The following is a 15820-nucleotide window of genomic DNA, read 5'->3' as shown; positions in this document are numbered from 1 at the left end:
TCATCCTCTTCAAGCTAAACTAAAATATAACCTAAAATTCCTCCTTAAACTAAATTAGTCAAAAACATTACCCTGTTGCTAAAATAGAAGCTAAACTCTAAATTAGCCCCCCCCCCAAGTAGTTAACAAATTAGCCAAAAAACGTTAACATATTGCTAAAAAATAAGCTAAACTCTAAATTAGCATAAAAAACCTCAGTAGATAACAAATTAGCCAAAAATTTTAGAATGTTGCTAAAATATTAGCTAAACTCAAAATTTTTGGAAAAAGACTATAAAATATGAAAACATAACCCAATAATATATTTAAAGACTTGTTGCTAATCTACTTAAAATATATTTTGTCAAAATCATATAAGTTAGAAATAAGCACAAGATAACATCGGGGCAATAATAACAATAAAATTAAATGTTCTGGACGGCCGGATAGAATTTCCCGGGCTTCAACTTTGCAACATGTGCCTTACAGGGATACAAGCTGTTTGTGGGGGGAGATGGTCAAAGCTGTACGGGGTGCACACAGGTGGCCCACACAAGATACCAGGGTCGTAGACCACACAGACACACCTGGACTCCCCTTAAGATCCTCTCTACAAGACCTGGACAGCCCCAAAACCTCTGTATGGGTGCATGTGACTGAGCTTTTAGGGGTGAGTGGGGCAGGGATGTATCTATCACTGTGTGCTTGTAAAAAAGCGAGCTAAAGCTTAAATCTCACCTGCAGTGGCGCACGGACAGTCATGACCTTGTTGCCGTCTGCAGCCTGGATCTGCAGCAGAACAGACACTGCTTCCTGCAGCATCGGACCGCGGATGTTGCAGAGACGGCGACCGGGTTTGTCCAGCGAGATGTTGGAGATTTCGCTGTACCCAGAAGGCACTGCAGATTCAAAGAGACAGTCTGGTTGACCAGCTGTATGTGAGTGTAGCATTGAGAGGAGCAGAGAGGTGGACAGGACACTGACCAATCGTGAGGCTGAACAGGGAGCTCTCCTGCCGCTGCAAAGCTGACAGTTTGCCTCTGGAGGACATCTGGATTCTGGTGTGCTCCAGGTCCATGCTCTGATCCACCGGCAGCTCGTGAAGCTTCCCCTGCACAGAGGATCCCATTGCCCTCAAGTTGGCGCCATGCTGAACTATAAGAGGGATCCCAAGAGCATTCTTGATGGTGAAGGAGGCCTTCTCCTTCATAGTGAAGTCAAAGGTGGAGGAGGTGCCCTCTGAAAATGCCTGCAAATAACGCAAACAACACAAGCTAAGTTTTACTTTCTGGTTTAAGCAGCTTCACGGAGTGGGTGAGGTCACCACCACATGGTGGGCTCTAAACAGAAAAAAGACATGATGAGCTCACCTTGGCCAGGTTCTGGAAGACGCTGATGCTGCACTTGGAGATGGTGATGTTCATGGTGTCTTTGGAACAGATACTGATGAAGGTGCGTGGCTCAGGAACAATTGTGAAGTCATCTCCATGAACGGGACTTTTGTCCATTGTTGGGTGGTTCTTCACCTGCACAGACAATGTGACCCTGTTCACTTTCACTGATACAGTGTATATGCACACACAGATATCAAATAAAAATTCTGATGAAATCCTAAAAAAATTCTTCTTAGAAAAAAATCAGCAGGAGGAACCAGTACAAACAGGGAGAAGATCCTTATCCTTGATTTTTTTTCAATCACAGCTCTGCATTGTGAGATTGTGTCTTTTCTCTGGTAAGAATTTACGGCTTGATAAAAATAAAAAATAAAAGTTCCATTAGATGTCACGCACCTCGGTATGTAAAATCTGTTCTTTGCATGTGACCTATCTCCTGGGGGAGCAGTGAGGTGTAGACCCTGCTCCACTGTGGAACTATTTGGTGGTCTAACCCTCCAATCCAACCTCTTAATGGTAAATTTCAGGCAGCTCATTTTTAAGGTCTCTGGTATGACTTGACCGTGGATTAAACTCATGACCTACCAGTATCGTGGTGGACACCATACCATAGGGCCACCGAGCATCCTAAAATCCATCATGTACTTAAGCCTTTAACACCTGAGGCGCCTCCTATGATGCTTAAGCACAAGATCTTTAACATACTGTTACGTTTCAACCATTAACACGATAATTCCAGTAGATTTTAAAGGAGAAAAGCAGCACAAAGAACATAAACACTGGAGGCTCTAGTGTTAAAGGGTTAATGTTGGCTGTGGCTTTTGGTGAGGAAGAACTGTCGAAGCGTTTTTTTTTTTTTTATAAGTCAAAATACTTAAAAATAATAAGACAGGACAAAAGGACTGTGCAGTTGTACAAACGTTACGGGGGTGATGTTTGCGCCTGTCTTATTTTAAAAGTATTCCATTTTCAGAATCAGAATCCTTTTATTGTAATTGTTACACAAGGAGCGATCGACACAATGAAAATCTCAGCACTTTCCAGACATAGAGCAAGATTCTAAAAAAATATAAGGGCTGTCAGATTTGTCGCGTTAAAAACGCGTTAATTTGATATGTGCATGACGCGACAATTTTTTTTGACGCATTAATCGCGGATTTTCTCATACGTACCTTTCCACACCGCGTGCAGGCGTCCCTCATCGCCCCCTAACTCACCGGCTGCTCTCACTAGATCACGGGCGGGTCTCCAACCACCGAGCTGCTAGCTAGAACCGGCCGGCGCTAGGACCTGGAGAGCTCCTGCACTCTAACCCGGCTCCGGTTCGCGTCCAGTACCACGTCTGGTGGTACCGGCTCGCGTCCGGCGCCGCGTCCCGAGAGCTGCGGACCCCCGACGTTCCGAACAGCAAGCGCACCGGGGGACGTTTTAAATGTTCTGGAGGTTTAAGCGTGATCCAGCCCCAGCATAGCGGTCTGTCTGCCGGCATATTCATGGCGTGAGCTCCGCTGGACACGTCGCTGCATCGAGCTGCAGCCAGAGAACGCGGCGGCAGTAACAGACTGTCAAACTATCCACAGTGTATCCCGCTTTTCTCAGTCTTTAATGTTTTAAAAAACAAAAGTTAATTGGAAATGATAAATCTCTATTTCATTTATTACTGTAGTTCAGCAGAGGAGGAAAAGATTTGGTCCTGACAAAAAATGAACATGAAAGTGTTATGGAAATGTTATTTTTGATGTTTTTTATTTTATTTTACTGAACGTTGATTGAAGTTTTGAATTTAAAATGCCCTTCACTTGCACTTGGGCTTTTGTTAGGCATTTTATGTTACAGCCTTTTATTGTTAAGAAAGTTTATCTCAATACAATGTTACAAAATAAAGTATTTCTGATGAAAACTATTAATTTTGCCATTCTTGTTTTCATAATGTAGAACTGCTAAATTCCACGAAGCACACATTGTTTTCCTAAAAAAAAGGCCACATATTAATTTGCGATCAATCGCAAGTTAACTATGGACAGTGCGATTATCGCGATTAAAATTTCTAATCGCCTGACAGCTCTAATATATATATATATATATATATATAGGATGTTTCATCCTGAGTAGTGGCTTCCACCCTCACTAGTCCTCGGCCTCCTTCCTTGCAGCTAGCATACAGTCTCAGGGTGCTGGATTTGGGATGGAACCCTCCATGTATGGTGAAGAGCTCTCATGTCTTAACATCCGTGGTCTGTATCTCTTCCTTTGGCCATGTTATTATTCCTGCAGGGTATGTGATGACTGGCAGTGTGTAACTATTGCCCAGGTCTTGTTCTTGCCACTGAGCTGGCTTCTCAGGACTTGCCTTTCTCGTTGGAGGGATTTGGCTGTTGCAGCTTTCCTTGTTGCCTGTTCCAGGTTGCCATTTACCTGTGTAATTCTGAGGTAGTTGTAACTGTCCTCAATGTCTGCTATTGTTCCTTCTGGGAGTGAGACTCCTTCTGTGTGGACTACCTTGCCTCTCTTTGTCTCCATCCGACTGCATTTCTCAAGCCCGAATGACATCCCAATGTAAGTACTGCAGATCCTGGTGGTGTGGATCAGGGACTCAATGTCTTAGCGTGTAGCTTGATGTCATCCATGTAGAGGAGGTGACTGATGGTGGCCCCATTTCTGAGTTGGTATCCATAGCCAGTCTTATTGATTATGTGGCTGAGGGGGTTCAGACCTCTGCAGAACAGCAGTGGGGACAGAGCATCACCTTGGTATATACCACATTTGATGGACACTTGTGCAATTGGCTTTTCATTGGTTTCAAGGGTGTTTTTCCACAACTTCATTGAGTTTCCTATGAAGACTCTTAGAGTCCTGTTGATGTTGTACATGTCCTAGCATTCACCGATCCAGGTGTGTGGCATTGAGGCTTTCTTGTAACCAATCCAGGCTGTGCACAGGTTGGTGTGTTTTAACCTGCAGTCTTGCGCGACTGTTCTGTCACCCGGGAGTTGGTGTTTGGCTCCTCTGGAATCTCTATCTATGCCCTTCTGTGTGTTTCTCATGAATTGATCCATGTACCTATGTATTTTAGTTGCAATGATGCCTGACATGAGCTTCCATGTTGTGGAGGGACAGTTACTGGCCGGAAGTTGGGTGGAACTTCACCCTTTGAGGGATCCTTCAGGATCAGGATCATTTGCCCTTCCGTTAGTCATTCAGGGTGAGACCCATCTCTTAGCAGTTGCTTCATTTGTGCTGCCAGACGCTCATGGAGTGCCGTGAGTTTCCACTCTCCTTAGCTTGTTTACATTAAAAGTGGGGTCGTCTGGCACCTACTAGACAGTGCGCTTAACTTTTTTTTATCTTTGATTTTCGAGTTTCACTAATGTCCATGGCAGACATAAAATCCTGTCCACCTTTGTCCACCTTTGTCATGGAAGGAATCACACATCAATATGTGGGTGGAGTCATCTGGACCCCAAAGAGAGAGGAAGGGTAAGCCAGTAGGTGTGTTTCATGTCAGGGCCCGGTTCTGTCCAGTTCTTCATACCTGAGACTCTTTCTCGGATGTCTGCCTCTGTGATGGTTACTGGGTTCAGTTCAGGGAGGTTGCTATGCTCTTTCCTTAGAGAGGCCAGCCATTGAGCATTGCTGTTATGTGCTGTCTCTTTCTCCCATATACTTTTCCAGAACTGTTCAGTTTCCAGCCTTGGTGGGTCTGCTCTGCTGTTTTGACCCTCCCACTGAGCTTACACTTTTGCAGGTTGATTTGGGAACAGCCTGTTTATCTGTCTGGTTTCATTGTCTCTAGTGTACCTCTTTAGGCGGCTGCTCAAGGCCAGGAGCCTTTGTTTGGCAATTCCCAGTGCTTCAGGTATGTGGGCATGTGGCTGTATCTCTTTAGACACTTGCTTTTTCATTGCACCTTTCTGGGCTTCTGTCAACTGACTCACTTCTCTCCAAACTGTCTTGATTTTAGCCTCCAACCATTGCTTCCATGACGCTGTCTGTGATTGTTGTGGAACAAACATCGACCCTGTTGATGGGTCGAGGGTAAAACTTCCCCTATTGGGAGGGCACAAAAAAAATATCTAAGTGAGAGAACGACTTCTTCATCCTTCAAGTACAACTAAATAATCATAATAAGAAAACATTTTCTCACATCCATGACGCGCACAGACAGACTGAAGATGGATCATAGGTTGGAGAGCTGTTCAGTTCGTCTCTGTTGGGCCTTGCTGGAACTCTTGTATCTCTCTCTTCTGCTCTCTGTTTTTCATCTGGGCTGCGGTTAACTGGGGACTGCCAGTCCAGCAGCTCTAGAAAGTCGTGTCTGGGTGCTATGCCCATCTTCAGGTGTAGTTGGTTCCTCAATCTGTAATCCATTGTCCCTGTAGACATCTGAGGCAGAGTTGTATGTGCGTGCGCCAGATTCCCAGTGGATCTTTATATTGGTAAACGATGTTTGGAAACGTATGCTTTTGTTTTCGAGTGTTTTCTTAATGGTGTTGTATTCCTTGCATTTTTTAATAATCTCTGCTGGTAGTCATGGACAGAATAAACTATTCTGGAGACTATTTGTAGTTTGCTCTTCTTCCAAGCTTCTCTCAGGATCATATCTCTGGTTAAGTACTCCAGAAATTTCAGTGATTGGCCTTGAAGGGGCCTCGGGTCGGGGTCAGGTCAGGTCAGGGTCTACTGGTTAAGGAATTTGAATTTTTAAATGCAGGTCGTCCGTTAGATGCGGTTGACCCCTCAGAATGTGTTCCATAAACTGCTAAGACCACTGAGTCTCGCTCTTTTTCTTCTCCTACCCCAAAGACGTGTGTTTTTGTATGTGATTCCAGGTTGGTTAGTTTTAGCTGGTGTGAGCGGTGCTGATCCAAGAAATCTGCTGGACGCTGCAGTCACTTCCTCCGCCCAGCTCTCTACCTGCTCGAAGCCAGACTCGGCTTCATCCAGCCATTACCACAGACGCTGCATTTCGCTCGTGATTTTGTTCCTTGTGGGTGCTCTCCATGTCATGACGTCACCCTAGAGCCGGCCTCAGCAGCATGTCTGTGTTTCTCCCACGAAAACCAACAACATCTGAACTTTTGCAAAGATGAATATCCACATTGTGCATATAAAAAAAGCATTTTGCAAATCGCCGCTAGCTCCACAGATTATGTGTGTCAGACAGGGGTGGTGCCGACAGCAGACTCTTCCTGGAAGGGGCTGTTCTCACTCGTCTATGTCACAATGTGAGGACTGGTTTTTGAGGATGAGGAGGGGCTGGTGCTCAGAGAGCAGGTTTTTAGAGGAATACTCAGAAATGCATGAATGGCTTAAGATACTGCATTGGGGTGTTTAGTGAGGAAATAACAACATAACACACTTAAAAGCTCATAAAGATGACTTTACATGGCCTACAGTGGTTTCTGTTGATGCAGCAGAGCAGCTCAGTGGAACTCCAGCAAACAGGACAGTTCCTGCTCCAGCATTCATCCAGGCAGACATGCTCCTTTCTGACTGCTTTGCTGTCAGTTAAAGGGGGACTTTTTGCAAAAGCTGGGAGAACGTGATTGTGTGTTACAAAAGCAAATGTAAATCAGCTTTACCTCCATCTCCAGGTTCCACCTGCGCTGCCCACCGCTGACTCGTTCAATCAGAGGCTCCCACACAGCATGGACTTCGTTAAAGTAGTTAACCTGTGGAAGAGGGAGAAATGCATGAACAGAAACTAAGACAGATCCAGTTGAAGAGGAGGTCATGACATCAGGACCAGCATCTGCATCAGATCCCACTCCACCTCCAGTGTCATGTCAGCCTTCAGGTGCAGCAGAGACGACCAGTTTCTGGCCAGTCCGTTGAAGGAGGACTCAGCCAGCAGCAGGGGGACAGTCTGGTGACCCAAACCCGATTCCAGAGTCACCTGGATGGTCTTTGGATCAATCACAAAAAAACAGAGACTTTTGTTTTGATAGTTAGATCACTCTGAGCTCATTCTCCCAACATTCCAAGCTGAGCTCCTCTCTGTACCTTGACATGTGCGGTGAAACTCTCTCCATCTTTACTTGCATCCAGCTCTCTGAAGCTCTCCGTCATTTCAGTGGCGTGCTCCACCCCGAGAAACCAGAAGTCACAGTTGTAGATGTTCCTGGCAGCCCACAGGTCGGTGACAGCAGGTTTCAGGTCCTGACCCTGAGCAACTCGTGGCTTTGCCGTCATGGCAGCGGTTATGGTCATCACAGTGTTGAGGATGACTGGAGAGATCTGTCCGTGGTGAGTTCAGGGACACGTGGTTATTCATCTTCTCTCTGACACAGTTTCCAGCACAAACTATAAGCAGATATTTAAAGGTTTTCTGTTCTTTCATCTCTGCTCTCTCATTCAACTACATGACAAAGCTCTGGTTTTCAAGGACAACTTTATCTTGAGGTCATAGGTGAGAAGATAGTCTGCCACCTCTTATAACAGAGGATGGAAACAAAGTGTATGACGGTAAAACTTATCCCACATGTTACATGACACCAGTTCTGTCATAACACAGACTACACAAATGACACGTTTCTAGATGAGCTTTAGTCCTTTGATGACCACCTAAGTCTGTCTTTGAAGGTAAACATGGATGAATTTATGTCAGAGTAAAGAAACAGATGAGGGAAACCAATCTCCCTCTCTGCAGTTAGTGCTTTTGGGTTCTATGATCTGAGAGTAAATGAGTTTTCTGTAAAATATGTCGAAGGAGATTCCAGGTGTGCAGGAAGCAGCGATGCGATCCCAGCCAGAGAGCTGCGAGTCAGTCTCAATGTTGACCAAAGAGGCACAAAAGCCTTCTGCATGCTGCTCACTATTCCAGCCACCAAACCTGGTAGCATGAGAGGTGAACAGCACTCAAAGCTGAGAGGAGGTTCACTTTTCTTTTAGCTTGATTCTCTTTCTCACAAATATGTTCACTAAAGCCAAACGGTCAAAACTTTTTTTTTTGTCATTCTTACATTCATTCATTTTCTTGTCCGCTTCTTCCCTTTCGGGGTCGCGGGGGTGCTGGAGCCTATCCCGGCTACTGATGGTTGAAGGCGGGGTACACCCTGGACAGGTCTCCAGTCTGTCTCAGGTCATTCTTACATATATTTTACAATATGGCTGAGTTATAAATTAGGAAAAGCTAGAAACGTCAATACTTTTCATTTGTTGTTACAGCAATTTCAGCAACAAAATTTATATTTTATATGTTTATTAATTTTCTTTTAGGCTTGGAATAATGTAGGGCTGTTTTTTGATTAAATAAGCTTTTGTGGGATATAAAGTATAACCCCCAAATTTGAAGACCTTAAATGAACAAACCCTAATGAAAGAACGAAAGAAAGATTCTTTTTAGTATTTCTCTCCAGAGAGCTCTTTTAACCACCAGCAGGTCCTGGTCACATGATCTCAGGGACCTGCTGGGAGTGGACGGCTGCATCAGGTCCTTTATGTAGACCGGTGTCTGGTAATTAAAAACTGCATGTTAAAACCAGGATTTTAAACTGTACTCTGAAGCGGCTGGGGAGCCAGTGCAGCTGGATTAACAACAGGGTGACGTGAGAAAACTTGGAAGACTTGGTTCAAAGCCTTGCAGCAGCATTCTGGACAACCTGAAGCAGTTCTAAAGATTTTTTACTGAGACGTGTGAAGATGGAGTTACAATAATCAAGATGAGAAGAAATAAAAGCATGAATGAACATCTCCATCTCAGAGCACAATACAACTGGACTCAGTTTAGCAATGTTTTTAAATGATAAAAACAAGAACGAACAAGTGTACTGACGAGAGAGTCGAGAGATAAAAGTGGGTCTAGAGTTACCCGGAGGATTGTAACAGAAGGCCTGATAAAAGAGGCAAGTGGACCAATCCACTGGACTGGTGGTATTTGTCAGGAGCACAAACGAGGACTTCAGTTTTAGCTTCATTTAGTCGGAGAAAGTTGTCATTCATCCAACTCTTGACCGAATCCAGACACCTGCGTAAAATCTGTGTTTTAAAAATGTCCTGAGGTTTAAAAGACACATAAAGCTGAATATCATCAGGATAAAAATGATAAGAAATGTCATTAAAAGAGCTGAAATTGTGAAAGTCCATTTTTTTGTAGTTTTTCTGAGTTTGATCACCCTCTCACTGTTGTACCCGTCTGACAGAACAACAAGCAAACCAACCTTGATGATGATTTCCTCCACTCTCACAGAGCCTAGCAGTGGCCCGTTGGGGTGTGTTTTGGTTTCCATGATGACAGAGCAGGGCCTCAGCACCTGTTGGACGGAAACGTCCAAAATGAGGACACATGCCGATAGCTTTCAGGGTAGTCTATGGATTATGTTTAATGCTATTTTTCCAAACCCTCAACTCTTAAGATTTGAAAAAAGTTATTTTACTTTTACTTTCAATATGAAAGAATTGACAGAACTGAATTCTTCCCACCTGGACATAAAATAATCCCAGCAGCTTCAGCAATGTTTCCACTGAATCCACAGAACTGCAAACAGTCGTATCTAGCCAGAGGGGCAGCTGAAAATGTCCCCATCAGGTTTTTTTGGGGCCCGATCAAATTCTGAATTATTGGATTTCGAGAATCTGGTGATATTGTGTCACAATCCAATAATTTTGCAACACACTGAAAAACTTTGGCATTGCTAACTTCAGCGTCTGACTTTTAAAGTGTGATGGATGGATAAAAACAAAACAACCGTCATGAAAATGGTATTTTCTAAATATATTCATAGACTTGAATCCACCATGTCTGCACCTATTCCACCTTAGCTCACGGGCTGAACAGGATAAACATTCATTGAAGACTCTAAAACTACATTTTTTAAAACTTTAAAGGGGCCCTACCATGATTTTCCTCAGCCTTTCAGGGTAAACTATATCCATATATATGATCATATATTACCTTTGGAACACAAAAAAACAAATTATGAAATGTGAGTCATTTTTGTGGCCCGTTTGAATACACAGAAGTAAAATAAACGTTCTAACAAGTAAACAGTTGGACCAATAATTTCCTTTTGTTCTAACATGAAATTCTAATGCTCTACATTTGTCTGTGGATCACCGATCACCTCATTTCTACCGTGTTTACATCAGGTGACTGTCGGCTACGGTGGTCGTGTTGGTTCAGTTGTTCCGCTCTCGGTTTGTTTCATATTCAGACTGTCCAGTCCGATTGGAAACGAAGCGAGATTACATTTAAAAAATGTGTCCAAGAGCGGTTCCTGGTACAGGAAGGTAGTTATCTCCTGCCACAGCTCAGTGGAGAAGGTGGGTGTGTTTTTGTCGTAGTCTGGGGGCGGAGCTGTCAGAGCAGACTCTTCCTGGAGGGAGCTGTTGGCATCGATCTTACGTCAGCACGTTTCCACCTGCTTGTTTTTGTGGGTATGGGAGGGGCTGCTGCAGACAGTGCAGGTTTTTAGAGGATTACTCAGAAATGCAAATACCTTTTTGGGGTTCTTTATAGTGAGGAATGAACAGTAAAATGCATTTTAAACCTCAAAAAGAAGAATTTTCCCACTGTATCTTTTAAACATAATTATGAATAATAAAAATGCAGGAATATTATTCCAGAATAAATCAACTTAATCCTTAAATAATTTTCAATATTTTACTCTCCATAAAAATATATTTTGTCAAAATTATAGTTAGAAATAATCGCAAGATAACATTGGGTTGGGAGTGATACATCATATATTGTGTAAAACCCAAAACCCCCAGAGTGCTTGAGGATAAACAAACACTCTCTGAGCTCTGTGTTGAAGGTGAGACCGGTGACACAGTGACAAAGACGCTTTTCAAAAACAAAGGTGACAACTGCAGTTAATGAATTGCAGTTAAAGGCATAATGACACCAATCTTGAAATAAATAAAAAGCCCCCCCTCCTAAAAGGCCAAACAAAGTTGCATGTGTGAGCGTTGTGTGAAGTCGTGATCTTACAGTGGTGATGGCTTTATCCTGCTGGTTTGGAATAAATGGGCAGGCCAGAACCTTCAGTCCACTCAGACTGGCTCGGACACTCTGGGTGTTGTCCTCCACCTGCAGACTAAAGTCACTCTGGAAAGACACCACTAGGGCGGGGGTGTCAGCTTTCATCAGACTGGCCACAAAAACCACCTCTGGGTCCAGGATCACCACCTGCACCCGAGTCCTCGCCGCCGAGGCTGCAGAGACAGGACAAACACAGTCTGTCTGATGTGAGTCAGGGGTCAGCGCTCTGCTTCTCAGAGGGGCCACAAGACAAAAGCCAGTGTTTTCACACTTTCACTGGTGTTCAGGATTTTACCTTCATACAATGCAGATAGAATATGACAATCCTCCTCAGAAAAATAAACTACCTCTACAGAAATTGCTGTTAAAAATTGATGAGAGGAGGAAAACTGAAAGTTATCAGGGACACTTTGATGTCCTCAGGTTTTACCTGTCTTGGTTTCCACTTTCTGTTCAGTGGTTTGCTTCACTGGTTGTCTATTGGGTGAGGCGGATGAGGACGTTTGGGGCAAAGCTTGAAGGAAGAAATCAGTGACAGCCATCAGGAACTCCACGCTGGCACACAGGTACAGCTTCTGGAGGATGAGCACCAGCTCCTTCTCTGCTGGAGCCTGCCGGTACGTCACGTCAATCATGGGCTCTGAGATGTCCTCTTGTCTCCGTCGAACCATCCTGCAGAAAAGACTGCACCATCAGCTGTCTTTCTCCCTGAAACAGAAGCTCCTACAAGGAAATCCATACATTGAAGTGTTTGACTCAATCGAAAAAGATCTTTTCAGGACCACCCAATCCCAGACCACTGCCTGAATCACTGTCAACAGGTAAAAGGTTATAAAGAACACGTTAGAAAAGTAAAGAAGAAGCTTTTTTCAAGCTTCAAATTGAAGTGTCACACTGATTTTTAATAAAATGGTTTTCCTTTGTATGATTTCATTGCTTTTATTTATTTTTCCAAATTCACTTGAAGACAAATAACCAGCTATCAGCAAGTTACTGCAAACTGTCAGGATCTGACCAAAGAAGTCTTTTAACTTTCACACTTTCAACAATCATGAAATAAATCTGCAACCTGAGAAATAAAACCATCAAACATTTGAGTTTGTCAAAGACAGAGAAGCTGAAGTCTCTGACAGTATCACCACTGACATACGTTAAAAGATCATAAATTCCACCCGCTCCAGCGAAATAATGGAAGGTTAGCGCTGAGGCCAAAGGTTTTAAGCTGAAGGCTGCTTCCTGTGAGGTTGATTTTCTCACAATTTAAGTGTGGGGAGACCAGTGAAGCTCCAACCGCGCAGATTTTGCCAGGCTGGTCGGTCGGTCAGTCAAGGGGCTGGCAGAGCCTAACCTGGCTACTGTGGTGTGAAGGCGGCGTACACCTGGACAGGTTTCCAGCCTGTCACAGGGCCCACACCCATACACACTCACAGTAACACTTAGCAAAAATGAGAGAAATCAGTCAACCAGTGAAGCATGTTTTTGGACTGTGGAGGAAGCCAGAGTGCCTGGAGAAAACCCAAGCATGCTCAAGGAGAGCAGGCAAACTCCACACAGAGAGGTCCCAGAGCCTGGGATCTGGGGCCAGAGCCTGGGATCTGGGACCAGAGGAGTCGTGCCAGTGAAAAAGCCTGTTTGAAAAAGCTCTCACCATACTACCTTGCTCTTCTGAGTCACATTTTCTCTAAGCTATAACCTTGTGGAGGATCACGGGCTGCATACCTTGTAGTGACCCTTTCCATGCCGGCCCTGAGGTCGTCCAGCGTGCAGTTGGTCAAAATGATGCTGACCTCCAGGTTCCTGTTAGATTGGATGTTACCTGAAACTCGTAGCAGGTGGAGCGTAAGCTCCCCGAGTCTGCGTTCCTGCTGGTGCTGCTGCTCCAACGGCTGCAAAGAAACAACAAGCTTCAGATTTTGGCCAAATGGACTCAGACTTTAGAGACCAGGAGTGCTGCTCTACAAACCAACCTGTTCAGGGTCATTGCTATAGAGAATCAGACCAAGAGACTCGATGCTGAGGCTGAACTTGACAGTCCCCAGAGCCTCCTCCTCTTCACTGCAGTCGTTCGGCTTCTCCGACTCTTCTGAACAGGTAGAGCAGACATGACATCAGTGCAGGAGCAGCAGAACAAGGCAGACATGCTGACAAGTCTAAGTCAAATCCCAAGTGTTTGCCTTGAGGTCCAAGTCTAGTTTGAGATCTGTTCAAAAATGTAGTCTCAAATCTTAACACTCAAAGAATATTTTACTGTTACAGCTTCATGTCCTATAACATGAAAAACTAGTTCCAACACTTGGACCTATCAGGTCTTTGCAGACAGCAAAAAAATTGGAGAAAATTGAAATTGTGACTTTAACCTCCTGAGACCCGGCCATTCATTTATGTCCTTTATAATGGACATTTTGTTTACCTGTATATTTCTTAAGTATTTGTAGATAACCTTCTAAGTCCTATAGTACCCTGTAGAGGACATCCTTAGCTTTCCATTGATATGTCATGTGATGAGTTTGCATGCTGGGAACTTTACTTTTTTCCTCTAACAAGATGGCTGCCATACAAGCAACCACATTTATGGAAAGCTGAAAAGTAAGTCAAATATTCTGCATCTATTGCTTTTTTTACCATGAGAAGTGTATATATTCTTGGTCATAAACATGTTAAGAAGAATATTTTTACATTTAAAAACAGTTTGATATTTTCTGTTGTGAAACAGTAGGCATTTTATGAATGTCAACTGTAGTGGACACCAGTACCATTTTAATGTATTTAATGGCTGCCCATTATTTTAGGAGAAAGAAGTGAAGCAGAGAGGATCCTATACCAGATAGTAGAAGGAAATTCAGATTTGGAGCTTTCAGATGATGAAAATGATGAGGAGGATGAGATTCAGCCTGTGATAGGTGAAGATGAAGAAGATGATGATTCTGGAGAATCTGATGAGTCAGAGTCAGAGGAGGAGCAGGAAAGTCGGCGTGCTCTGTGGGCCAGGACTAACTTGTATGTTTTATTTAGTTTCAGTTTAATGGCTTACATTTTATGACCATGTTAGAACTTTGTAGTATTTGTACTTTGTGTAAATGCTGTTAAAAATATGCAAGTTACTTTAAAAAGTACACTTAGAAAGTTCTTCAATAGTCATCTCATATCCATGAAATTCAAATTATTGCATTCATCTAAATGGATGTGGAAAAAAATGAATTATTTATTTTATCAACTTGAATATTTTTATTTTATTTTTTTTACAAAAGATTCACACCTGTGATACCTGAACGTCCTGCCCATCAAGATGACCCGAAAGTCCATGAATATTGGAGTCCAATCCAGTACTTTTCACAGTACATTGATAACAACATTTTCGAGGATCTGGCAGATTTTACAAATCAAAGACAGCTGCAAACTACTGGAGTTTCACTGAAAACCACTGCCCAAGAAATCAAGATCTTCTTTGGCATATCAATACACATGGCTTGCCTTGGCTATCCCAGAGTCAAAATGTTTTGGGCTAAAAAGACTAAAGTGCCAGTCATTAGCAGGAAAATGACAAGGGATAGGCTCTACAAGCTGTGGAGCTAACTTAAGATTGTAAATGACCTGGATGTAGCTGAAGAGGCAAAGGAGTCAGATATTCTTTGGAAAGTCAGACCATTGCTTGATCGTGTGAGGCAAGGTTGTCTCAGTCTTCCAAGGGGGGACAAGTGTGCATTGATGAGCAAATTATCCCGTTCACAGGCCGCTGCCCAGTAAGACAGTATGTGCCAGGAAAGCCAAACCCTACTGGCCTAAAGGTTTTTGTGCTTTCTTCACCAAACGGTCTGGTCCTGGATTTTGAGGTCTATCAGGGCAAGAACACATTCAGTGGCCAAAGACTGGGAGTCGGAGCTGCAGCGGTCTTACGAATGGTCGAGTCAGTTTCCACAGGAACTCGTGTTCTTTGATAGATTTTTCACAACGGTCAACCTCATGGATGCTTTGCTCTCAAAGGGTCTTCCAGCAACTGGAACTATCATGAAGAACAAGGTTCCAAAGCAATGCCAGCTGCCAGGAGATAAGCAGCTGAGAAAAGAAGGAAGAGGAGCTTCAGTGATGTTGGTCCGGAGGGAACCTGAGCTGGCAGTGACAAAATGGTTTGATAATAAACCAGTTCTGATGGCCTCCACTGTCTACGGTAAAGATCCAGAGGATATCTGTAGCAGATGGTCCAACAAAGACAAAACTCATGTCCAGGTGAGACGGCCAGAAGTCCTCAGGGAATATAATGACAACATGGGTGGCATTGACCTCTTTGACCGAATGCTGAGCTTCTACCGCATGTCAACCAGGACAAACAAGTGGACATCTCGTGTGAAGACACATTTCTTTGATGTTGCCATCACAAAAGCTTGGATCCAGTACAAGTCTGACAGCAAAGCGCTGAATCGACCAGCTAAGAACACCCAACAGTATTTGGACTTCAAATTGCACCTGG

General features: G+C 43.7%; 1 protein-coding gene across 1 annotated transcript in view; it reads right to left on the bottom strand.

The window, feature by feature from the left end:
• Window positions 1-15820, bottom strand: part of vps13c (vacuolar protein sorting 13 homolog C) — a gene marked incomplete in the record, with an annotated part of 92945 nt that overhangs the window by 34060 nt on the left and 43065 nt on the right. The window contains 10 exon segments of the mRNA XM_036210710.1: window positions 718-878; window positions 964-1228; window positions 1350-1505; window positions 6956-7045; window positions 7147-7278; window positions 7377-7610; window positions 9533-9625; window positions 11305-11528; window positions 11786-12027; window positions 13075-13241. Of these exon segments, the coding sequence (XP_036066603.1) occupies window positions 718-878; window positions 964-1228; window positions 1350-1505; window positions 6956-7045; window positions 7147-7278; window positions 7377-7610; window positions 9533-9625; window positions 11305-11528; window positions 11786-12027; window positions 13075-13241 (1764 nt within the window).

The sequence above is a fragment of the Oryzias melastigma genome, unplaced genomic scaffold (assembly GCF_002922805.2).
Source record: "Oryzias melastigma strain HK-1 unplaced genomic scaffold, ASM292280v2 sc00184, whole genome shotgun sequence".
In the NCBI taxonomy this organism is placed as follows: Eukaryota; Metazoa; Chordata; class Actinopteri; order Beloniformes; family Adrianichthyidae; genus Oryzias; species Oryzias melastigma.
Note: the sequence above shows the minus strand (reverse complement) of the source record. Positions and strands in the feature narration are given on the sequence as shown.